The following is a 26390-nucleotide window of genomic DNA, read 5'->3' on the forward strand; positions in this document are numbered from 1 at the left end:
GACCCTTCTTCAGAAAGAAGGGTCCCAACCCAAAACATCAACTTTCCTGCTGTTCTGATGCTTCCTGGCCTGCTGTGTTCCTCCAGATCCACACTGTGTTATTTCTATATATAAAACAAAGGATACTAATCTAAAGGTTGTGCAGAAGCTGAGAGATCTGTGTACAAATGAACTTAGGTTAATAAAGGTGGCAATTCAGGTAGACAGATTAATAAAGCACACAGTATTTTAGGCATCATTAATAGTGGCATTGAGTACAAGAATAGAGAAATTATGATGAATTAATATAAGACACTGGTTAGTCCCAGCTCAATATTGTTCTGGGCGCCACACTGTAGGAAGGATATGAATAAATTCATGAGAGTATAGAAGGGATGAGACACTTGAGTTATGATTATCGATCAGAAAAGAAATTTAAAAGGAGATTTAATAGAAGTTTTCACAGTCATGAGAGGTTTGGACTTAGAAGACGGGAAGAAACTATTTCTGCTCAGAAGCAGATCAAGAGCCAGAGGCCACAGTTTTGAGGAGCTCTGCAAAAGAAACAAATGCAAGGGCTATTTTTTCAACAAACAGAGAACTAAGAAAATAGGAGCAGGAGAAGGCCATTAGGTCCTTCAGGCCAGCTCTGCCATTCAATATGATCATGGCTGATCATCCAACTCAATACCCTGTTCCCACTTTATCCCCCACTTAAGGTCATTTAGTCCCCTCCTACACTCCTTGATTTCCTACCCCCCCTTCTACTCCCTCATGCCTTGATCCCCCCCTTGCATCTCGATCCTCCTCCATTTGTCTTTCTAACCCCTTCTCCCTCCTGATTGCCCTCTCTACCCTCTCACCGTCCCCCTCAAGCCCCTTCTCTACCACCTCCTCTTGAGCATAAATCACCCTCACTAAATCCTCCCCTTGATGCCCGCATACCCATTGATCCTCCCAAACCCTTCAATCATTGTCTCTAAACCCCTGATCCACCTCTTTTAGCCCCTCCACCTCAATCACCCTTTACCCCTCCCTTTCAATCCCCCTGCCCACTGCTCTTGCCCTTTGATCCCCTCTCTATCCACCCCCTAGATCCTCCTCTCTATGGTCCTCCACTACCCCTCAATCACCATGTCTAACCGTCTCAGTTCCAGTTTCTAAGCCCTCCCTGACCCTCGATCCTCTCTTTGGACCCCCAAACACCCTCTCTACACTCCGTCCAGTCTCTCAATCACCACTCCACAGTCTCTCAGCCCCTCAATCACCATCTCTTCAGTCTCTCAGCCCCTGGATCACCACCTCTACAGTCACCCTGCCACTGATCATCACCTCAACACTCTCAATCCCCAGGTCACCACCTCCACAATCTCTCATCCCTCGATCACCATCTCCACAGTCTTTCAGCCCCTTGACCACCACCTCCCCAGTCATCCAATTCCTCGATCACCGTCTCCACAGTCTTTTAGCCTCTCGATCACCACTTCCCCAGTCACCCCGCCATCTCCACTGTCTCAGACCCTAGATCACCACCTCCATAGTCTCTCAGTCCCTCAATCTCCCTTTCCAGTTCCTGGATTTCCCTTTGTAGACCCCCTCGATCTCCCACTCTACAGCGTCTGCAGCTCTGATGAATAGTTATGTGGACTCGAAACGTTAGCTTGCTCTCTTTCCATGTATGCTGCCTGACTCGCTGTGATCTCCAACATTTGTTGTTTTCAGCACAGGTCCCAGCATTGATTCTTTCCAATCCTGTCTACCAGCCCCACCCAAATCGCAGTCCATTGGCCAGCCCTGAAGCTCCGTTCCTCCAGCTGATTGGTTGCCCGTTGCCATACCTACTAGTCGCTGTTTGGTGTGAACCAGTTAATGACGCCCCGCCCCCGCGCGACTGATCGTTCGAGTCGCAGGCGGCGTAGGGCTCCGCCCACCTAACGCTCATTGGTCGCTTGGGGGCAACGCTTGCCTCCGATTGGCCCCTGTATCTGGGTCCATGGTCAGCTGAGCTGATCTAGTCTGGTCGAGAAGAATGGAGCCTGCAGCCGGGTGAGAGTGTATATGACGTTGAATAGATCATATAGAATGGAGACTGTATTATATCGAATATAGAAAGAAAAGTCACGTGCAGAACGTATCATTAGAGATAATAAATCATATAACGTATCATTATAGAGAATGTATAGTTTAGAATATATCTTAAGGACTATCGTATACTATATATTGAATATATCAGAACATAGCAGATACTGAATATCGTATGGAGAATATCATAAAGAGAGGGGCTACCAAAGAGAGAAGTAGAGAGGCTTGTATCGAGCAGATAAGATATTTATGTGGCTAGTTATATTTAGAGATTATATTCGAAAGAGGGCAATATATGTAGAGCGTAATATAGAGGGATTCTATATACAGGAAGGTTTTATAGGGTGATATAGAAGATTTTCTTACACACGTGAGTTATATATTTAGAGGAGGCATGGTATATGAATGGTTTTATAGGTTGTTTATGTGTGTATATCAAATTATGTAGGCAATAGAGGACAGCGCAGAATTAAGTACAGACTGAAGCATCCTGTGATCTGTAAATTAAGCTACCTCTACAGTGGCCCTATCAAACACTCCCAAGACAGTCCCTTTGTGTTTGTTGCGGCACATTGGCTCAGTGGTTAGCACTGCTGCCTCACAGCGCCAGGGACCTGGGTTCGATTCCACTCTCAGGCAATTGTCTGTGTGGAGTTTGTACATTCTTCCCGTGTCTGCATGCGTTTCCTCCGGGTGCGCTGGTTTCCTCCCACAGTCCAAAGATGTGCAGGCTAGGTGGATTGGCAATGCTAAATTCCCCACAGTGTTCAGGGATTTGTAGATTAGGGGGATGGGCCTGGGCCTGGGTGGGATGCTCTGAAAGTCGGTGTGGACTTGTTGGGCCGGAGAGCCTGTTTCCACACTGCAGGGATTCTATGAATCTATGAACTCTCTCTGTAAGAGTTTTCATTGTCCTCGAGGATGATAGCACAATTGTAAAAAGTGTGAATACAGACTAACTAGATTCCACTTCCTAACCCTACAAGGCTCTCAAGGGAGCTTTTGCAGTCTGATTCTGAAATAAGCCAGTTTAGCACAGTCTGTGATGGAATCTAGGACATTCCTTAGCCTTCGGCCTCTCAATATGTCAGCTGACTCAACCATTGGAAAATTGTCAAACATAGTTAGTTTCAAAAACCTCTTGCTTTTGGAGAAGTGGGACATCTCCAAGGCAATAGAAGGTTTTGTTTGTCCACACATCCACACTTTCCTAATGTGTGCATGAGTTTCTTTCCAACAATGTGTAGCTGGCGCTGAGGATTTAGACAAAGTCAAGTAAAAATACACGTTACAGTCAGTGATTTCTTGTCTATGGCAGGGTGAATGTTGGGCTTGTGTCAGCTCTATATATAGGATGTATTTCTCCTGTTCACAGGTGTTTGCGGAGAAGAGGTGGCCCATATAAAACTGAACCAGTTACAGATTTGATGCACTGGAGGCTGTCTAATGTTGAGGGCAGACAGACTTGGAGGTATATCGACTACAGAGAAACAGAAGACAGGCAACAGACAATGCTGGAGCTACATTCACTGGGGCTTGACACTGTATGTATCTATATCATTAAGACTTTCAATGTGACTCTGTCTTCAAACCAATATGGACAGCCATCATGTACAGTCCATTATTTTATTTACAAACGAGGCACTGAAAGAGCAAAGTCTAGATTCACATTTGAAGTAAAATCTCATTGCTGTATCTTTCATCTTCTGAAATGGTAGGCTTGACTGAATGATACAGAATAGGAGACCACCATGTGTGCCTGTACAATCCTTTTAATTCCTTTCTTTGTCGCTCTGTAGATGTATCTCCTTCAGCTACATGTCCAATTTTTTTTTCAATGCTGCAGTTGAACCTGTATCCCTGATACTTTCAGGAAGTGAATTCAGCCCACAGCAACTCCATGGATTAATAAAGTTCTGTTGTGCCACTTCTGTTCCTCCTGCCGATCAGTTTAAATCGGTATCCTTTGCTGACCGACACTTCTGCCACTGAAGCCAGTTTCCCTTTATTTCCAGATATCAAAATTGTTCATGATTTTTCTGAGTACCGCGATCAAATATCCTGACTTTCTTAGATAACACAGTGTGGAGCTGGAGCTTTCCTGCTCCTGTGATGCTGCCTGGCCTGCTGTGTTCCTCCAGCTCCACGCTGTGTTATCTCTGACTCCAACATCGGTAGTTCTTACTGTCTCTCCTGACTTTCTTAGTTTTGTAAGCACATCCTGTAGTCTCTCCATTTAGCTTTGACCCCGATCCCTGATAATGTTAGAGAAAATCCACTTTGAAACTTTTCAAAGACAATGAAATCATTCTAAAATCACTGCCCAGACGTTGTTGAAACACCATTTTATCATCAACAAAGGAATCCCTTTACTTGACACCTTGCTGTGGCCCACCTTGTACTGTCATTTGCCTGATGGTGCCATGGATGTGATGTCGACTGCACTCCCCCAAGATGTCAACACCCTCACTAGTAGTCAATTTAATTTTATACGTTTTCAATTACCGTGAATGCTTAAACCATTATTCTTTTGGTGTGTTGAGATGAGTGTTGGTAGCTCCCTGTTGCTCTGCAATCTCCAGGAAGTAAATATTAATTGCCAGGGCACCGTATGCCTGTGAGTAACCTGAAAGGCAAACCGTAGCATTCAAAAACACTGTTTCACTTGCCTCAACAACTTTTTGAACAGCCAGATGTCATCATCCAATCAAATAGCAGGTCAGGATGTACATTCAGTTTGGGTGGAGATGAGGAACAGTAGGGGAGCAAAATCACTCGTGGCAGTGTTTTCGGGCACCCGGACAGTAGCCAAAATGTGGGATGGAGTATTCAAAAAGAAATGTTGGATGCTTGTGATAAAGGGATGACAATGAATGTAAGTGATTTTAATCTTCGTATACACTGGAAAAATCAGATTGGTAATGATAGACTGAATTAGGAGTTCATAGAAAACTTTCAGGAGAGTTTTTTAGAGCAACCATATCAGAACCAAACTCAGTGTAGTTTATATCCCGTTTAGTATTATACATTGTGACATGACTAATTAGTGACCTCCATAAAGGCACCAGTATGGAGCAGTGATCATAGTATGATTGGATTGTGACTTGAAAGGGAGAAGAGAAGTTCTAAGACTGGTATTTTAATTTTGAATAAGGCAACTCTGTGGGCATGGAAACTGAGCTAGTTGAAGTGAACTGGGATTTTAGGCTAGGACATAAATCAATAGAGAAGTAGTGGGAGACATTTAAAGAGATGTTTCAGACCAGTCAGAATAAGTAAGATTTTACACTCTCAAAAAATAGAAGGGGCAGCCCTACCATCCATGGTTGACTAAAGAAGTTGAGGCTTGCATCGATATTAAGGAAAAGCAGATAACTGCACAAAGATAGAACCAAAAATAAAGAAGGGCATAGAAGGACAGAAAGTTAGCTACAAATGTAAAAATGGATAGCGAGAGTTTTTACAGGTATTCAAAAGGAAAAGAGTAAGTTAAGTGAAACAAATATAATCACTCCATTTAAGTGGAGAGGGAGGCAGGAAACTATTAACCAGTTAACTTGCTATCACTTCTGGGGTAGGTATTAGAATCGATCATTCAGGAGGTTAATGCTCAAATCTCTGTACTCAAACACCCCTGCCCTGTCTACATTGATCTCAGGAATGGAAGTGTTTGTGTATTCACCCCTGAACACATAGTTAGAACAGGGGGACAGTGGGGTTTGAGTTTTGGTGTAATGCAGTTAAAAAAAAAAATCCAAGCATATAATGCCTTGTGTTTCAGAGTAAATTTACCAGGGATTTACCAAGAGCTGCGACACCACAAGAGGCAGTTCTGCAGGGAATGACATTTTATGCAAAGCTACAGGCTGAGGATGGACATTGGGCTGGAGACTATGGTGGACCCCTATTCCTTCTACCAGGTTAGTTGGGAATGTTCCAGAAATGGACCATGGGTACACTTGCCGTTCATCATGCTGGTTTCTGATCCCCTCCATATCAAGGGAAAAACTTCCAGAACAAACACCCCTGCAAACCCCACACCACCAGTAAAGAAGGACCAACAACACACTGGAGAATGGAGATATTGGGATATGATGTGTAGTGCGGGTGTTAGGGCTTGAGTTTTGAGCCATTATTTCAACTGCTTTTTTTCTTTGTATCTCTCTACATTACACCCCGTAAATCGATGGGAAAAATAAGGAAGGGTAACGTTATCTATTTTCTTGAGGCTTTCTCCCTGGTCTAGGGAAATCCCTTGCATACTTTCTAATGGTCCTTCTGACTTTAGGAAATGCTGACCTCAAATAATTGTGGAGCTGTCCGTCTTAATCCCAAAAAGATGTATTCAGTTTTGGGTTGAATATAATCTACCCTAATGTGAAAACAAAAATGAATTTTAAATAAGAATATCTTTGTTAATGATTCGTATCTTTTAGGGCTACTGATTACATGTCATGTAGCAAAGATATCATTGTCAGAGGCTCAGAGGAAGGAGATGATTCGATACCTGCGCTCAGTACAGCTTCCAGATGGCGGATGGGGACTGTAAGTATTAATAAATTTGTAACAAAACAAAACACGGAATGGAGAAATGGAGTTTGTTCTGATGTTAACCGGTCTTTCCTTCGGTATCTTGGGATGAATTCTAGTCTAAACTAGAAGATGATGGGAATCTGGAGCTCACTGCCTATAAGGGTGCTAAAGAAACCCTTATGACATTGAAGAACTAATTAGATGTGAACATGTGAAACCATACAAGGCAATGGGTCAAGTGCTGGAAAATGAGATTAGAATAGTTAGGTGATTGTTTTTGACCGGCGCAAACATGATGGCCAATCTTTTTCTGCGCCTTAGAGCTCTATAAATCTAATAGATGCTGAGGCTCGAAGGTTGACTGCTGTTAAAATTCACTGATGACTTGAATTGCTGTGGTTTTCAAACAATGTATAATAGTCTATGGTTACAATTCTGGCCGGAAGTCATTATTTCCAGCAAGCTACCCTCCCCATGCCCTGACAAGTGATCCTGTAGAAAGGAATTATCATTGTACCTTCAAAGGGACTAATCACCAGATTACTCCCACAGCCACATAGTAGTAAATATAGGGATAGAAAAGTAGACCAAATGAATGTGTGGCTGGAAAGAGAGTGCAGGAGGGAAGCTTTCAATTCCCGAGGCACTAGGATTATTTCTGAGGGAGGTGGGAAATGTACAAGTTGGATAGGTTACATTTGAACAGAATGGTACCAAGATCCTTACGGGAGGGATTCTATTACTGTTGGGCCAGATTTAAAGTAGGTTGACAGCAGTGCTGCCTCTATTTTTTTTCCCAGTGCCTGAACCTTTAAGGTCTTTGTACAGCAGTGACTTCCGAAACCAGCAAGGAGATGGTATCCTGACAAGTAGTTCAGAGGGGAGAGACCTGTGATTGAATTAGAAATTAAAACTCTAGTGAATTACTCTGGATGGCAGAGGAAATACAAACTAGGTAAGGAAGAAGTGAGTTTAGCAAGGCTAAATGGGACATATTTTAATGCAAGGAGCGTGGTTGAATCAGGCGATGTTATTGCAGCTGAAGAGTACAGTTACGACATTCACTTTTAAAATACTTACATGAATCGACTAATAGAGATGGCTGGGCAGGTGATGTGTTGCAGCTATTGTATGTGGGAGCTGGCGGAAGCTCAGACTGCAGGGAGGTTGAGTGAACTGACCACAGCCATTGTTGTCCAGAACGCCATTCAAGTAAGGGGAGGAAAGAGAAATAGAGTAATAATAGGGTCTAGCATACATAGGTGAATAGATACTGTTCAGTGCAGGAAAGACAGACAGTCCAGAATGCTGAATTGTTTACCTGGTTTCATCTCTCCTGATCTGCAGAGGAACTTGGAGCGGGATGGGAAGATCCAGTCGTCATTGTCCACAACAACTGGTATCAACAACATATGCAGGACTAGGAAAGAGACTGTGCTGAGGGATTACAAACAGCTCAGGGTACATTAAAAGCAGAACCACAAAGTTAATATTCTCCAGGTTACTAGCTGAGCAATGTAAAGATAGGTGTAGGGTAAATGGTGTAGGGCAGAAAACTCATAGCTCAAAGATTGGTAAGAGAGAAATGAGTTCTGATTCAAGACACCAGTACTGAGGAAAGCGAGAGCTGGTTTGTTGGGATAGGGTTCACGTGAATCATACTGGGACCAGTGTCCCGGTGAATTGTATAAGTAGGATTGAAGATTGGCTTTAAACTGTTTAGTGATGGAGATAGGATTTAGTTGAGGGGAAAATTAAAAAAATAAAAATATACTAGAGAGCAGAGGTACAGGATAGTGCAGAAACACACAATAATTAAAGTGTATCAGGAAGGGGTAGACAATACATATGCAGAAGAGTGCAGGAGAAAGTAGAAAAAGAATGATCAGTAATTGTAAAAAGTCAAAGCTTTAGGCTCTTTATCTGAATTCACAGAGCATTGTGAGATAGATGAGTTGATGGCGTGAACAGAAATAAATTAATACAACTTGATAGCTATTAAAGAGATCTGCTTACAGAGTGACCAGGACTGGGAACTCAATATTCAAGGGCATTCAATGTTTCAGAAGAATAGGTAAAAGGGAACGGGAGGTGGGGCAGCTTTGCTAATAAGGAAAGTTATCATTGCACTGGCAGTAGTGATCTAGGTGCCCACAAAATGTTACTTCACAAGAAAGGAGCTCACAGTATTTCAAAAGAACATAAATAGGAGCAGAAGTAGGCCATTCAGCATCTTGTGTTGCCTCACTGTTCTATAACAGCATGGCTGATCTGCCCAAGCTTCAATTCCAGTTTTATGCCAGCTCCTCACAGCTATTAACTTCTCTTTTCCAAAAATCTGTCTACCTCCTCTTTAAATACATCCAGTGATCTGTACAGGGTGTTGGTGAGGCCACACCTGCGGTACTGTTTACAGTTTTGCTCCCTGTATTTAACAAAGGATACGTCACCATCGAAGGCAGTTCAAAAGAGATTCACTAGGCTGTTTCTGGGGATGAAGGACTTGACTTATTCAGAACAGTTGAACAGGTTGGGCCTTTATTCATTGGAGTTTAGAAGAAACATACAAGATTCTGAGGGGACACATAAACAGAAATTGCTAGAAAAACTCAGCAGGTCTGGCAGCATCTGTGGAGAGAAATCAGAGTTAACGTTTCGGTTCGAGCGACGCTTCCTCAGAATATTCTGGGAGGTCTTGACAGGGCAGATGTTGAGAAGATGTTTCCACTTGTGGGGAGTCTCGAACTAGGAGGCCGAATGAAGGGACACTCATTTAAAATTGTGAAGGAATTTTTTTTAATCTTGGGGCTAATGAATGTCTCTGGAATTCTCTATCCCAGAGAGATGCAGAGGAAGGATCACTGAAAATATTTAAAGAGACGGTAAATAGATTTTTGAAATCTCAGGAATTGATGGCTGTGCTGATCTGGCACAAAAGAATAAGTGAGGCCTGGGACAGACCAGCCATGATCTTGATGAATGGTGGAGCAGGCTTGAAGTGCTAAATGGCCTGTTCATGCTTAAATTTCATAGGCTGTTTCTGTGGAATAAAACAGATGAGTTGAAAGCACAGATAGGCACATGGGTGTAATATTGTAGCTATGACTGAGACTTGGCCGAAAGATGGGCAGGATTGGCAGCTCAATGTTCCTGGTTATAAGGTATTCAGTCAAAATAGAGTAGGTTAGAAGTTGGTAGAGGTCATAATATTGATCAAAGTATTTTATAGCAGTGAGGAGGGATGATATCTTGTAAGCATCATTAAATGAGACTATTTGGGTAGAAATATACAGACACTAAAAAAGCAGACAGGCTCTTGAGTGTGTACCCTCGGCCCCAAACATTCAGGGAGAGAGAGCTGATCAAATATAAAACTGAATTTCAGAGAAATGTAAGAATAATAAGCCAGTAATAATAGGGAATTTTAACTACCAAATATTAACTGGAATAGCTTGTGCCCAAAGTACGGAGAGAACAAAATTCTTAAATGGCATCCCAGAAATCCTTTTCAGCTGGTACGCAGAAAGCCCAACAACGGAGGGGAAGTTTCTGGACCTAATATGCAGAACTGAGATCGGCCAGGTGGCCGGCATATCAGGAAGGGTACATTTTGGAGATAGTGATAGTAACTCAGTTAACTTTAGGATACTTACAGAAAAAGGTAAGGACAGGCTGAGTAAAAAGGTTCCAAACTGGGGAAAGGCTAACTTTACTAAGATAGGATACAGTTTGCCCCAAGTGGACTTGGTGTAGCTAATGTGTCTTAGCAGTGGGAGGTATTCAAAGAGGAAAACATCTTCTGTAAAGACAAGAAGTGGGACCAAAATTGGAGAACTCTATTTCAAGTGACAGAAAGACCAAAAAAAGGAAGCAATGGCAGACGCAGAGGGCTCAGTACAGCAGAATCCCTTAAAGGAGTGTAAAGAGTGCAAGGGGATAACTTAAAAAGGAAATTTAGGGAAATTGAAAGACTGCATGAGAAAACATTTGTGGGTCGAATAAAGGAAAACCCAAAGGGATTTTTTAAATTTATAAAGAGCGAGAGAATAATAAGGGAAAGAACAGAACCTATTGGGGACCGTTGAGGTAGTCTATGGATCATGAAGACATGGGATCCGACCTTAATGAATACTTTACATTGGTCTTTACGGTGGAAAAGGATTACGCAGGTACAGATGTCAGGATGGAGGACTGTGACATGCTCAAAGAAATTAAAACAGTGAGGAGGTACTAGTGGGGTTAGCAACTTTAAAGGTGCTTAACTATGCAGGCCCAGATAAGATGTAAGGAGGCAACGGAAGAGATATCATGGATTCTAGGTATCAGCTTACTGTTTTGACAGCAGTCTCAAGGTTGCGAATTGAACATCTCAGCAGCACAAGTTATGGAATTTAATTTGACAACTCTGCTTCTTCATGAGATGGCTTCTAATTGAAAATGAACATAAAAGCTGTTTGTCCTAAAAACTCGGATAACAAGCTGTAGAGCCGGATGAACACAGCAGGCCAAGCAGCATCAAAGGAGCAGGAAAGCTGACATTTCGGGCCTAGACCCTTCTTCAGAAATAGGGGAGGGGAAGGGGATTCTGAAATACATAGGGAGAGGAGGGGAGGCGGATAGAAGATGGATAAAGGAGAAGATAGATGGAGAGGGGACAGACAGGTCAAAGAGGCGGGGTGGAGCCAGTAAAGGTGAGTGTAGGTGGGGAGTTAGGGAGGGGATAGGCCAGTCCAGGGAGGACGGACAGGTCAAGGGGGCGGGATGAGGCTAGTAGTTAGGAGATGGGAGTGGGGCTTGAGGTGGGAGGAGGGGATAGGTGGGAGGAAGGACAGGTTAGGGAGGTGGGGACAAGCTGGGCTGGTTTTGGGATACGGTTGGGGGAGGGGAGATTTTGAAGCTTGTGAAGTCCACATTGATACCATTGGGCTGCAGGGTTCCCAAGCGAAGTATGAGGTGTTGTTCCCGCAACCTTCAGGTGGCATCGTTGTGGCACTGCAGGAGGCCCAGAATGGACATGTCATCTGAGGAATGGGAGGGGGAGTTGAAATGGTTCACGACTGGGAGGTGCAGTTGTTTGTTGCGAATCGAGCGTAGGTGTTCCGCAAAGTGGTCCCCAAGCCTCCGCTTGGTTTCCCCGATGTAGAGAGGCCACATCTGGAACAACGGATACAGTATACCACATTAGCAGATGTGCAGGTGAACATCTGCTTGATGTAAATGGTCTCCTTGGGGCCTGGGATGGGGGTGAGAGTGGAGGTGTAGGGGCAGATGTAGCACTTCCTGCGATTCTAGGGAAAAGTGTCGGGTGTGGTGGGGCTGGAGGGGAGTGTGGAGCGGACAAGGGAGTCACGGAGGGAGTGGTCCCTCCGGAAAGCAGATAAGGATGGGGAAGGAAAAATGTCTATGGTTGTGGGGTCGGATTGCAGATGGCGGAAGTGTCGGAGGATGATGCGTTGGATCCGGAGGTTGGTGGGATGGTACGTGAGGGCGAGGGGGAGTCTGTCTTGGTTGTCATTGTGGGGAGGGGGTGTGAGGGATGAGTTGCGGGAAATGCGGGAGACACGGTCGAGGGTGTTCTCGACCACTGAGGCGGGAAGTTGCGGTCCTTGAAAAACGAGGAAATCTGAGATGTTCAGGAGTGGAATGCCTCATCCTGGGTGCAGATGCGGCGGAGGAGGAGGAATTGGGAATAGGGGATGGCATTTTTGCAGGAAGGTGGGTGGGAGGAGGTGTATTCTAGGTAGCTGTGGGTGTCGGTAGGCTTGAAATGGATATCGGCTTCCAGGTGGAGCACCTTCCTGCAAAAATGCCATCCCCTATTCCCAAATCCTTCGCCTCCGCCGCATCTGCTCCCAGGATGAGGCATTCCACTCCCGAACATCTCAGATGTCCTCATTTTTCAAGGACCGCAACTTCGCCCCCCCTCAGTGGTCGAGAACTCCCTCGACCGTGTCTCCCGCATTTCCCGCAACTCATCCCTCACACCCCCTCCCTGCAATAACAACCAAGACAGAATCCCCCTCGTCCTCACGTACCATCCCACCAACCTCCGGATCCAACGCATCATCCTCCGACACTTCCGCCATCTGCAATCCGACCCCACCACCAAAGACAATTTTCCTTCCCCATCCTTATCTGCTTTCCGGAGGGACCACTCTCTCCGTGACTCCCTTGTCCGCTCCACACTCCCCTCCAGCCCCACCACACCCGGCACTTTTCCCTGCACCCGCAGGAAGTGCTACACCTGCCCCTACACCTCCACCCTCACCCCCATCCCAGGCCCCAAGGAGACCTTTTACGTCAAGCAGATGTTCACCTGCACATCTGCTAATGTGGTATACTGTATCCGTTGTTCCAGATGTGGCCTTCTCTATATCAGGAACACCAAGCGGAGGCTTGGGGACCGCTTTGCGGAACACCTACGCTCGCTTCGCAACAAACAACTGCACCTCCCAGTCATGAACCATTTCAACTCCCCCTTCCATTCCTTATATGACATGTCCATCCTGGGCCTCCTGCAGTGCCACAACGATGCCACCTGAAGGTTGCGGGAACAACACCTCATACTTCGCTTGGGAACCCTGCAGCCCAATGGTATCAATGTGGACTTCACAAGCTTCAAAATCTCCCCTCCCCCAACCGTATCCCAAAACCAGCCCAGCTTGTCCCCACCTCCCTAACCTGTCCTTCCTCCCACCTATCCCCTCCTCCCACCTCAAGCCCCACTCCCATCTCCTAACTACTCGCCTCATCCCGCCCCCTTGACCTGTCCGTCCTCCCTGGACTGACCTATCCCCTCCCTAATTCCCCACCTACACTCACCTTTACTGGCTCCACCCCGCATCTTTGACCTGTCTGTCCCCTCTCCATCTATCTTCTCCTTTATCCATCTTCTATCCGCCTCCCCTCCTCTCCCTATGTATTTCAGAATCCCCTTCCCCTCCCCTATTTCTGAAGAAGGGTCTAGGCCCGAAACGTCAGCTTTCCTGCTCCTTTGATGCTGCTTGGCCTGCTGTGTTCATTCAGCTCTACACCTTGTTATCTCAGATTCTCCAGCATCTGCAGTTGCTACTGTCTCTGTCCTAAAAACTCATTCGTTCTTGATGTTCAGGAAAGAGAACTGGCTGCCCAACCTGGTCTGTGATCATCATGTACCTCTGGTCCCATGCTAATACAAAAGTGTAAAACTGCAGATGCTGGGAATCTGAAATAAAAGAACAGGGAATGCTATAGATACTTAGCAGGCCAGGCAGAGATTTGTCGACAGTAGTTTGATGAAGTTTCATGTATTCTGCTGGGCTGACCTGTTCTAACACCGTCCTGGGTTGTCAGGGCACCTTGGCGTGCGCAATAAATGCCATGCTGCCAAGTATACTCCAGACTTGAGCAACTCCAGCTGGGGTTACTGACTAATGCAGACTGAAGCCTTTCTGTTGTACATTGCACAAAGACTGGAGTTAATCCTAAAGGGAGATGAGCTGTTGATTCTTTGTCGTACTAATTCCATTTGAAGTTTCTGACTGTACATTGACCCTGCTTTGCAAATAGATTGCCAGTTTCTTCAAAACCTGTCACAATTTTACCAATGCTAGGATCACTGTTGGTGCTAAGAGGTTAATGATAAAGATGTTCCTTCCCTCATCTCACCTGTTGTGCACTTTCCTATCTCCTAAAGCCAAATGTTGACACATTTTGATCTGAATCCTAGGCATGTGGAGGACAAGTCAACAGTGTTTGGAACAGCGTTGAATTACGCAGCCTGTAGAATCCTTGGTGTTGGACCAGATGACCCTGACCTGGTGCGGGCGAGAAATAACCTTCATGATAAAGGTCAGGCTTCAAATAACTAATCACAGTGTGCAAGGAACTTTCTTTTTGTTGAGGGTTTGTAGCTGCCTTTGCTGAGTGGGCTACAAATGTAAGGAAGACTGCTCTGTAGCACTCAGTAAAAATAAAAACTCTTCAAACTCTTGACAGTCACTTCCCTAATTAACTTGGTGTAATAAAATAGCTTAAATCATGAATTTGAGAGAAGCAGCAGTGAATACAGGTTGGCTCCAGCAACAATGACAAACAGAAATAAAGAAGGCATGTGTCAAACTGAACATCTCAAGGTTTTCTAGAAATTGAATGTAGCTCGAAGTAGCACATTCCATGATACATCTGATTTGTCAAAAGCTGAGAGCAAACTGATGAGCTAATAACAGACAAAGAAATGATACCAACAGGAAGCAAAAAATGCCAGGAGATTAGAATGGAGTAGCTCCACACAGGAAATAGACAGACAGAGGGCGAGAAGGAGGATGGGGGAGGGAGGCTACAGGGCAGGGCCAGGCAGTGGAAGGATGAGGAAAGGGGCAGCCTAGGGGGAGGCAGAGGCGCAGCCTCCATGGAAGCTTGGGACCAGCAAGGGTGAGTCACTGGTGACAGGTTGGTATGAAGTGGTGTATCAGGGTTAGGGAGCAGTGGAAGAGGTATTGGAGCATGGAGCTAGAGTGTGGAGGAGGGTGTGGGAAAGGACTGTCCGCCTGGATGTAATGAGGGACAGTGCTATGACTGTGATGTGGAGCAACACTGTTGGTCCAGGGGGCTGCTATCTAGCCCACCTGCAGCTTGTGCATGACCATCTGATGGTGGTTTCAGCATGAACTAGCTTTTCCAAGTTAAGAATAAATAATGAGAGGCCTAAGTGAGATGTTAGTTCTGTCCACACAAGTCCATCTGAGAGTGTTGGCTGGCAGGATCCTTACAAGGCTTGGAATTTCCCTACAAGATGTCAGTTATCCTCAGAGAATGTAATTCAAGCAACGCCAGCTGGAAGAGGATCAGCTCAGCCTGCAAGGTCGCTCATGTCTCATAGAGTGACTGGACACATAAGTGAACTTTCCATTACAAATGAACAAAAAACACAACACTATTACTTCCACAATAAAAATGCCCCTAACTCCCCTCTAACAATCGGTGCATGCCATCCATGAAATGTGCCAGTACAATTCACCCTCTGACTGCAAGATTAATTATCACCAGTTAATGATGGTGAATGTATGAATAATGTGAAGTCAATGTAACATGAAGTATTTACAAGTAAAATTTCATTTGAAATACACTCTTAGCGCCTTTGTACTCTCAGGCTTTGTGTGAACAGCAATAGAGTTGGGCAGAGAAGCTGTGACTGTGATGTGGAACATCTCTGTTTGTCCAGGAGGCTGCTATCTAGCCCACCTGCAACTAGTGCATGAGCAACTGATGGTGGCTTCAGCATGGAATAGCTTTTCCAAATTGTCTCCCCTGAAAGTTGGAAGCAGTTTAAATTTTAGCTGAAACTTCGTGAGGACCAGTAGTAAGCGAGAGAATGGAATTGACATTGTCTTCCTATTCGGCTGTCAGGAGCAAACACTGTTTAAAATTCCACCCTTCCTCAGCTCATTCTTTCCATGGGCTCCGTTACCTACTCCCTGAGTCCTCCCTTCAGCTCCATCCCATCCCACCCAACTCTGAACCAACCCGGTTTCATGAATAGGAATATCTTATTTTGCCCCAGTAGAATTCCTTCTGTTTTGATTCTGCAGACATGACTGACTGATCAGTGCTCTTCAACTCCTGCTCTATCTGTCTTTCCTTTCAGTCCTTATATATGTGTCTTTCTTCAGCTCTATGCCCATTCTCAAAATCCTGTTTTTGCATCTTGCCAGTCCCAGCTGATCAGAGCACTGAGACCATCGTGGCCAAAGTAGGCCAGTTACATGCTCTCTAATTAAAACTTTGGTTTGTTTTTACTTGTCCCGTTTCTAGTTCTGTGGCATTTGACGTGATCAGCTATGCCATCCTCCTTTGCAATTCTCTTTACCATGGTACTGTTCATTTCTACCTGCCCAGACACAGCCAGTATTTCCCTGGGATTGTCCTGCACCTTTTCTTTTCACTCACCTACATGCCAGTCCTCAAGTGATGGTCCACAAGTATAAAGTGAGACTTAGTTTTGATCAACATCCACTCCATTTTTGGGTTCTTGAGTTTTCTATTAACAATTATCGAGTCCAGCATTAAAATTGTGGTGCTGAGCCTCACTGGTGACCTTGTTGTGGATGCTGTTTACACCTTTCCTGGGTTCAGGTCTACTCGCAGACTAGGTTATGTGTGAGCTAAAGTTTCCTTCAGAATATCATCAAGAACCAAAACAGCTTGCACCTGTCTCTTTACCAGTGTTCTCCATCTGTTTTTTCAAGCTAAGTTACTCTGAACAAAACTTCTCCAACCTATTTTGGAGCAAAATTGAATTTCAAACTCTGCATCCTATCCAACACCTAACCTGCTTAGTTTTTCTTCTATGTTAACAGTGGACTCTGCAACATGTTTCCTCCTGCTGAAATCCTTATTCATGCTTTAATCCCTTTCACATTCACTTTCTCCATTAATTTATTGCCCCCTTATTCTTGCTGTTCATAAAATGAAACCTGCATAAATCTCAGAGAGGAGGAACTGCCGATGCTGGAGTCTGAGATAACAAGGTGTAGAGCTGGATGAACACAGCAGGCCAGGCAGCATCAGAGGAGCAGGAAAGCTAACGTTTCGGAACCCGAAACGTCAGCTTTCCTGCTCCTCTGGTGCTGCCTGACCTGCATAAATCTGTAGTGTGTGAAATGCTTTGTAATCATACCTACGAATGTTTAGTAAAGACAAGTAATCATCTATAATGGATTTCAGGTGGTGCTGTCGGAATCCCATCCTGGGGTAAATTCTGGTTGGCAATTCTTAATGTCTACAGCTGGGAAGGAATGAACACCTTGTTTCCAGAGATGTGGTGAGTCCTGATCAGCAACTGAACTGCTCAACGGTTCTGAGAACTCTCATTAGTTCTGAGGAAGGATCACTCAACCAGAAACATTTCTGTCTACAGATGCTGCCAGACCTGCTGAGCTTTTCCAGAAATTTCTGTTTTTGTCTCTGATTTACAGCATCCACAGTTCTTTCAGTTTTTATGTGCATAATGGTTCATGTTTTTGCAGCCACTTTGAGAACAGCAGAAAAATGCAGTGAGAAAAAAAGCAAAATGAGGCAATCTCAGCCTTAGCATGAAACAAAATTGAGTGAAAGCAAGAAAGGGTTTCTAGTTCCTTCATAAGTATATGACATCTCTAAAAAGGGAGGATGTGATGTTCAATTAGGTTATGTGCAACGAAGCAGGGTAGACAAGTTAGAAGATCACTTGAAAATAATGAACTGTCTCAAATTAAAATTGATAATCATAGATATTCTTGAGATAAAAGCACAAACTGCTGCATAACTCAGCAAATCTGGCAGCATCAATGGAGAGAGGAACAGAGTTAATGTTTCAGGACTGCTATGACCTTTTCAGAACTGAAAAGAGCTGGAAAATGATTTTTTAAAATGCTGATAATGGAGGAGGAGCAGGTGGAACAGATGGTGAGGGCGCCCAAAACAAAAGTCAAAGGTAGTGTTAATGGTGGTAAAGGAAAGATAGCGATGTAAATGGGTGTAAATGTTAGGTGTGAAAAGGAGAAAATGGGTCCAGTTTGCTGAGGGCAAAAAAGTACAAAGAAGTTATGAGTTGGTAGTGGGGGGAAATTGTGTAATGAAAATGGAGAACAGAAGTCATGTTCTGAAAATGTGGAACTTCATATTGAGTGCAAAATGCTGTAAAGTGCCCAAGCAGAAAATAAATTCCTTGGGATTGTTTTGAGCTGTGTTGAAACATTACAGCAGTCCCAGGACAGAAATGTTTGCATGGGAGCAAGATGATTTATTAAAACAGCAAACACCTGGAAGATTGAGATCATTCTTGCAGATAGAGAGGAGGTGTTCCATAAAGTGGTTACCCAGTCTGTGCTTGGTCTCTCCACTAAATCAGAAGACATTGCAAACAGTGAATGCAGTAGAGCAGATTGAGTGAAGTGCGGGTAAATTACTGCTTCACCTGGAAAGTGTGTGTGGGCCTTGGGTAGTAAGGAAGGAGGAAATCTTGCATCTTCTGCAATTACTTGGAAAGAGGCCATGGTTTGTGTGAAGAAGTGTTAGAAGTGATGGAATGGACCAGGGTATTATGGAGGGATCAGTCCCTGTAGAATGCTAACAGTGGAGGGGAGAGTGTTTGGTGGTGGTGGTATCCTGCTGAGGGTGGCAGAAATTGCAGAAGATAATCCCTTGATTGCAGAGATTTGTGAGGTGAGAAATGAGGGAAAGGGGAACCCTATCGACGTTCTCGGAAGGAGGGGAAACATGACAGATGAATCGGGCACAGTTGAAGGCTGTCGGTGGGGAGGAATCCTCAGTTGAGGCAAAAGGCATATCAGAGGCAGCCTGGTGACAGGTGGCATTTTTGGAACAAATGTGTCAAAAATGGAAGAATGGGAGGATGAAATGGAATCCTTTTAGGAAGCAGTATATGAGGAAGTGTAGTGAAGGAGCCACAGGTTTCTGATTGATATTGGTGGACAGCCTATTCTCGGAAATCGAAAAGTGCAGTCAAGAAAGGGAAGGAAGGAGTCAGTGATGGACCAGATGAATGTGAGAGAAGGATTTTCCAGCATTCGCCATATGTTGCTTTTATTTGATAGTGTGGAATCGGACTATGAATTTAATTTCTCAAGGGCAGTTGAGGGCGGGCATTAAATGTTGGACCGGCCATTCATGCCCACGCCCCATGAACAAATTTTTTTTAACAATTCAGTGATCCAACAGAAGAACCAGTTCAGACTGATTTATTGGAAAAGAGATCAAATCAAAGAGTCAAGTGGCAATGGGTGATTATTCACAGTTTAATTCTGACTAGATGTGAAGAGGGTGTGTCAACATCCTGGAGTTCTATAAAAAGCGACGTTTGAGCAAATCTTGGTTTGAAAAGACATGTTCTAACTATGGGCAAAATGGTAGAAAAGAAAACTCGGACCCAAAAATTTTTTTTTTTTAAAAACTGCCTCAAAATCCACCTTTGACCAGATTTTCTAGCCTTGTTGATGTGTCTGTGCCTAGTTCTGTTTTCATTGTGTCTATTTTTGAATCAGTAGAGATAGGTGTAGATGTAGGCCATTCAGCCCCTCAGACTTTCACAACCATTCAATAAGACCATGGCTGATCTGACTGTGGGCCTTTTTAGGCTGTAATTAGTGGGATATTGCAAGGATCAGTACTTAGGCCCTAATACATAATCAATAACTTGGAGGTAGGTGGCACAGTGGCTCAGTGGTTAGCACTGCTGCCTCACAGTGCTAGGGACCCAAGTTCAATTCCAGACTTGGGTGACAGTCTGTGTGAGTTTGCAAGTTCTCCCTGTGTCTGTGTGGGTTTCTGTCGGAAGCTCTGGATTCTCCCCCAGTCCAAAAATGTATGGGTTAGGTGGATTGGCCATTCTGAATTGCCCATAGCCTCTAGGGATGTGCAGATTAAGTGTGTTAGCCATGGTAAATGCGGGGTTACGGAGATAGAGTAGGAGGCTGGGTCTGGACAAATGCTGTTCGGGGGGTCGGTGAGACTTGATGGGCCAAATGGCTTCTTTCTGCACTGTAGAGGTTCTATGTTTTTGTGACTACATATAGCACCTCCAAATTTGCAGATGATATAAAACTTAAGTGGGAATGTTTGTTGTGAGGATGACGTAAAATGTTTTCGGGGACGGACTTAGTAAATGGGACACAACATAGCAGATGGAATATAATGTGGAAAAATGTGAGGTTATTCACTTTAATAGGACGAACAGATGTGTAGAGTGCTTATACGGTAAGAGGTCAACAAGTGTAGACGTGGAAAGGGATCTTGTTATCCTTGTCAATAAGTCACTGAAAACTATCACGCAGGTGTGGCAAGTTGTTAGGAAGGGCTAATGGAATGTTAGCCTTTATTACAAGAAGATTTGGGTACAGGAGTAGTGAAGTCTTCCTTCAATTGTATAGGAGCATGGTGAGACTGCCTGTGGATTATACTGTACAGTTTTGGTTCCTTTATCTCAAGAAAGATAATATTGCCATAAAGCGAGTGCAGCGAAGTTTCACCAGAAATGCTTAGGCTGACCTCTGAAGAGGGATTCGAAAAACTCGGTCTATATGGCAAAAGTGGAGAACTGGTTAGCAGACAGTAAACCAAGAGTAGGAATAAATGGGTCTTTTTATGAGTGGCACCCAATGACTAGTGGAGTACTGCGAGGATCAGTACTAGGACTCCAGCTGCTCACAATATATATGAATGATTTAGGTAAGGGAACTAAGTGTAATAGCTCCACATTTGCAGATGTCACAGCTGGATGGGAGAGTGAACAATGGAGAAGATGCAGAAACTTCTGTGTGATTTTGACAAGTTCAGTGAGTGGGCAAATGCATAGCAGATGAAGTATAATGTGGATAACACAGAGAGCAGTGAACCTGTGGAATTCTCTGCCACAGAAAGTGGTTAAGGCCAAAACATTGAATGTTTTCAAGAAGGTATCAAATATAGTTCTTGGGGCTAAAGGCTTCAAAGGGTATAGGAAGAAAGTGAGAATAGAGTGCTGAGATGGATGCTCAGCCATAATGTTTAATAGTGGGTAAGCTTGAAGTGCTGAATGGTCTACTCCTGTTCCTATTTTTTGTGTTTCCATGTTTCTGTGAATGAGGGGTGATCTCTTTTGAATTTAAAAAATAGTTAAAGTGATAGACAGGCTGGATACTGTTGAAATTTTTCATATGATTAAGGTGTCTCAAATCAGGGGTCATTATTTGAAAATAAGAGGGATAGTATTTTAACTGAGATGAGAAGAATTTTTTTTACTCTGAGGCTTGCAAGCCTCAAATTCTCTATCACAAAGGGGCACGGAGGCTGAGTCTTTGAGTATGTTTAATGTAGAGATTGACACATTTTCTGATTACTAGTGGTGCACAGGCTTATGCGGATGAGGTGGGTAAAAGCATTGAAGTGTTCAAGCATGCTTGATGGGCTGAATGATACTCCTGTTCCTAAGATCTTAATTTCACTTTCCTGCCTGCCATCCCATCACCTTTGACTTCCTTGTAGATTAAAAAGAATTCTACAGACTAACGACCTTCCGAGAGCGGAAATTCCTCCTCATCTCCATCTTAAAGCATTTTGAAACTGTGGCCACGAATTCCAGATCCTCTCATAAGGGGAAATATCCTCTCAATATCTACCCTGTCAATCCCCTTCAGAATCTTGTGTTTTAATAAGATCACCTCTCTCTTCTAATTTTATTAACTTATCTATTTTGTTATAAATGCTTTCTGCATTCAGGAATCCTTAGCCCTCACCCTGTCCTATTAAGTGGGCTACTGCCTGACATCACTTTGCTGTTTATTTGTAGTCTTGATGGAGAAGTGAGATGTAGTGCTGAGATATGAGATAAAAGCTGGACAATGTTGGTCTTTCACACAGCTTTGCAAGGATTCGCTTGTTACTGAGCTTGTCTGTGTTGTAATTCTATCAGGCTCTTCCCTCGATGGGTACCAGCTCACCCTTCCACCTTATGGTGTCACTGTCGGCAGGTCTATCTCCCTATGAGTTACTGCTATGCTGTCCGCCTCACTGCACAGGAAGATGACCTAATTCTCAGCCTGCGCCAGGTAGGAATCAATCACTTAGAATGCTTGGTGTTTTGAGCCGAGTTTGTATTTTCACAGTTGGGGAACTTGTGTTGTTCAACTTCAAGCATCAGATGTGGCTGGGTCTGGTCAGGCTTTCACTGCAATGAGTAAGTATATACACTCTGAGGACTTCAGAACCTAGATTTAGTGAGCTCCATTCTATTGTTCTAGGAGGTTGTACTTTGTAGGTGGAGGGAAGGGGTTTGGTAGAGGTAAAGAGGGTGCTGAAGATGGATAGAGAGTGGTGAGGGGGTAGCATGGGGTTTGGTGTGGGGAGGTGGAGGGTGGCAGCAATTGTTGAGGGGGTGTTGGAGGGTGGAAGGGGGAGTAGTAAGTGTAATTTGTTGGGGTGGATGCAAGGGAGGTTGTGAAGAGGGTGAGCGGATGGGATGGTGGCGAACAAGAAAGAAATGGGTGTGCGGTGAATGGGAAGGGTTGCGAGTGAGAGGCGTTGGTGGGTGGGACAGGGGTGAGAGGGAACGGGGTCCCTGCCTTGTCTGAAAATGAAGATTGACAGTTAACAGTTTCTGCATCATCTCCATTGCAAACAATGGCCCAACCAATGAGCATCACCTTCTCATGCTGTGTTAATTGATGCCCCTTTTCCAAGTCTGGCTTTTTACTGCCTACTTCCTGATGAATGCAAGATGAAAAGCTTTAGGAAGGCGGACCAAGGTTGACCTGCTGGGATCCTCCAAATAATCAAGCCTCATATGAAGGGCTGTTTCAAAGTGGTAGGAAGAGGGAAGCTCTGTGCTTGTAAGCTGGTTATAGACTAGCTTACATCTAAAATTTACTTGGTCTTCACTACTGTCAACTAAGCTTAGTTTTCCAAACTTGCGTACATAGTTGTGTTCCTAAAGAGAGTAAGCATACGCTCTGTACTGGGCTATCAGGCGTTCCACTCACATGGATGTCCTTGTGTTCCCTTAACACTCCTGAGAAAATGAGCAGTCATTATCCTTATTGCCAATTCCCTGCTATCTTGAACCAGTACCTAATGTCAGAGCATGTCCTAAATCCAGAATGACAGGGATGAGGTGGGAGAGAAGCCTTGGAAGAGGAAATCTTCATCCTCAGAATTTGGTTTGTATTTTACGTTATTGTTATTGCAATGATGTTATGGTTGTGCTGTAAGTACAGCCAAAGTACTTTAAAATTTGTGTGCACCCTGTTTAAATCTGGGGCAGTAGAGGCAATATGGACAAAAACTTCTAAACTTTCTGTAGCTGGAACTGTACCCTATTAATGAGAAAATCTTGCTGATAATGATTCCTTTGTTTTATTTTAAGCATGGGTCCTGTGATTGCTGCTGTGTTGTCATTTCTCATGTAGCAGTAAAGATTGCTTTGCCTTGCCACATTCTAACTTTGATTTTGCTTCAGGAGCTCTACATTCAAGACTACAGCTCCATTGACTGGCCTGCCCAGCGAAACAATGTGGCGGCATGTGATCTGTACACCCCACACAGCCAGCTTCTCACCATTGCGTACGGTATGTAGAGGAGATTGAAAACAGTTTATCTTTTTCGAGGATGTCGATATGTAAGATAATTCTTGAAGTGAAATGGTCATTGGTAAAAATGCATTTCCTATGCCTCTGAAACTGGTGACTCCAAGACAGTTGAAGTATTCAGTTAATGCCAATTGGCTGCTCCTGATTGAAGAGTCTCCAGCTCAACCACCAACCAGTCCACGTAGATAAAGTTTTTATCTAAAAACATGATGGGTTTTTGACCTTTCTTTCAAGAGGACAGCATTACGAAGTGTTCTGACCCAGGAATAGCAAGCCAAACCAAATCAGCCTTACTATCACTGGATTATTAAGACTGTAACTTTAATAGGACACAGCTAAACAACAAAGTAATCTAATTAATACCTATGATTTGTACCCAGTCTTTGCACTCTCACTCTCACAGACAGATTGACAGACACAATTAAGGGATAAGTTAAAAATGAAGTAAAAGAATTCTAATTTGCCAGTTCATATAAACAGTTTCAGACATCATGCTCTCCTGCAAACCTTGATAATGAGATGTACGTAACTGTGTATCTAATTCATAGAATCATAGAATCCCTACAGCTTGTGGAAACAGGGCAATCGGCTCAACGAGTCCATACCACCCCTCCGAAGAACATCCCACCCAGACCCACTCCTATCCCTTTTCCCTGTAACACTGCATTTCTCATGGCTAATCCACCTAACTTACACACCCCCGGACACTGAGTAATTTAATATGGCCAATCCACCTAACCTGTACATCTTTGGACTGTGGGAAGAAACCAGAGCACCTGGTGGAAACCCACGCAAACAAGGGGAGAACACAGACAGTGCTAACCACTGAGCCACCATGCTGCCTGTTCGACTTCGAAGTTGCAGGTGAAAGCAAACAGTTTAAGTAAACTTTCAGAAGTATTTTTTTAATAGATTCTTTTCTTTTCTTTTCACAGAACAACAGTTTTCTAACTGGATAGAAAACAAGAGAGAGTAAAACACAACAGCATCCTGAAGTTCCCAAAAATCACTCTACACCCACCAAAAATAGACAGAACTGGTCTTTTTTTCAATCAATATTCTCTGTAGTTGGCTGGTTAGCATCAGTTCTCTCTTGACCAACTCAACATTCTCCAGCTACCAGCCCTGGCATGGCAACACACAGCATGATAAATCATCCACAGTATTCCTTAGATAGTAAATTTCATTATTTTCCGGGCCAGTTACCAACAGCAAAAGTCTGCATTTGTTTCTTCCTCTTTTAAGGCGGCACGGTGGCTCAGTGGTTAGCACTGCTGCCTCACAGCTCCAGGAATCCGGGTTCGATTCCACCCTCAAGCAGCTATCTCTATGGAGTTTGCACATTCTCCCATGTCTGCGTGGGTTTTCTCCCATAACCCAAGATTTGCAGTCTAGGTGGATTGGCCATGCTAAATTGCAGTGTTCAGGGATGTATAGATAAGGGAGATGGGTTTGGGTGGGATGCTCTGAGTGTCGGTGTGGACATATTGGGCTGACGGGCCTGTTTCCACACTGTAGGAATTCTAATTCTAAAAAAGATAAAATTTGCAGCAGGTCAAAGTTCAACTAAGCCTAATGTCAACTCATGATTCCACTAAAAAGAATGATAAAAATAAAGGAAAATTAGTGAAGGCCTCTAACAAGGATGGACGTTATGTCAAAGTTACAGAAAACTCTAGAAGATTCCACCCGGAACCCTGTGTTCATTCCTGGATACCACATCTCTGAAAGGACAAAATAGCCTGGGTTTTATTTTTGAGGGGAAGGAGGTTACAATGCTGTCCAATATTGAAATTCCCAAGGACGAAAGCTAGGCTAACTAGGTTAAATCATGAGAAGAGGTTGCACAGACAAGGCGACACGGTGGCACAGTGGTTAGCACTGCTGCCTCACAGCGCCAGGGACCTGGGTTCGATTCCAGCCTCGGGCGACTGTCTGTGTGGAGTTTGCACACTCTCCCCGTGTCTGCGTGGGTTTTCTCTGGGTGCTCCGGTTTCCTCCCACAGTCCAAAGATGTGCAGGTTAGGCGGATTGGCCATGCTAAATTGTTCAGGGAGGTGATGGGTCATGGGGGGATGGATCTGGGTGGGATACTCTGAGGTTCGGTGTGGACTTGTTGGGCCGAAGGGCCTGTTTCCACACTGTAGGGATTCTAATTCTAATTCTAATTCTAATTCTAATCCACAGACAAGGTTTTTATTCCTTGATTATAGAAGATTAAAGTTGATTGTTTTAGAGATTTGATGGCATGACAGAGAAACTATTTCCACTGCTGAGAATCCAGACCTTATCCAGGGTAGATCATTCGGAGGTGATATAAGAAAGCACTTTTATATGCAGAAGCTGTGGATTCATGCGGATTCTTTCCCTGAACAGCTTGTGAATGCTAGTGCAACAGGGCTTTCAAGATTGAATTATGATTTTTTTTTACATGATAGAGGAAAATTAATCAAATGTTGCTAAATGGATTTAAGATATATATAGCTTTAATTGATCAGCACAGCAAGCCAAAGGGGCTGAATGGAAAGTTCCTGTATTTCTGTTTGCCTGAGCTGCAAAGTCTGTTTGGAACAGGGCAATTGGGTCAGCTGTCCTTTCTTCAGCTGATACAGCAGGCAAAGTGAATACAAAGCTTAAAGCACTACAATGAAGATGTACAGATGTTACAGATGTACAGATGTTACAGATGTACAGATG

General features: G+C 44.0%; 1 protein-coding gene across 1 annotated transcript in view; it reads left to right on the forward strand.

The window, feature by feature from the left end:
- The first annotated feature begins 1927 nt into the window (after positions 1–1927).
- lss (lanosterol synthase (2,3-oxidosqualene-lanosterol cyclase)) overlaps positions 1928–26390 on the forward strand; it is an 89527-nt gene continuing 65064 nt past the window's right edge. Inside the window, exons 1-8 of the mRNA XM_048599361.1 lie at positions 1928–2025; positions 3437–3605; positions 5843–5981; positions 6498–6606; positions 14303–14424; positions 17299–17395; positions 22022–22157; positions 23564–23672. Of these exons, the coding sequence (XP_048455318.1) occupies positions 2009–2025; positions 3437–3605; positions 5843–5981; positions 6498–6606; positions 14303–14424; positions 17299–17395; positions 22022–22157; positions 23564–23672 (898 nt within the window). The 5' untranslated portion in view covers positions 1928–2008. The remainder of the gene's footprint in view (positions 2026–3436; positions 3606–5842; positions 5982–6497; positions 6607–14302; positions 14425–17298; positions 17396–22021; positions 22158–23563; positions 23673–26390) is intronic.

The sequence above is a fragment of the Rhincodon typus genome, chromosome 7 (assembly GCF_021869965.1).
Source record: "Rhincodon typus isolate 14 chromosome 7, sRhiTyp1.1, whole genome shotgun sequence".
Taxonomy (NCBI): domain Eukaryota; kingdom Metazoa; phylum Chordata; class Chondrichthyes; order Orectolobiformes; family Rhincodontidae; genus Rhincodon; species Rhincodon typus.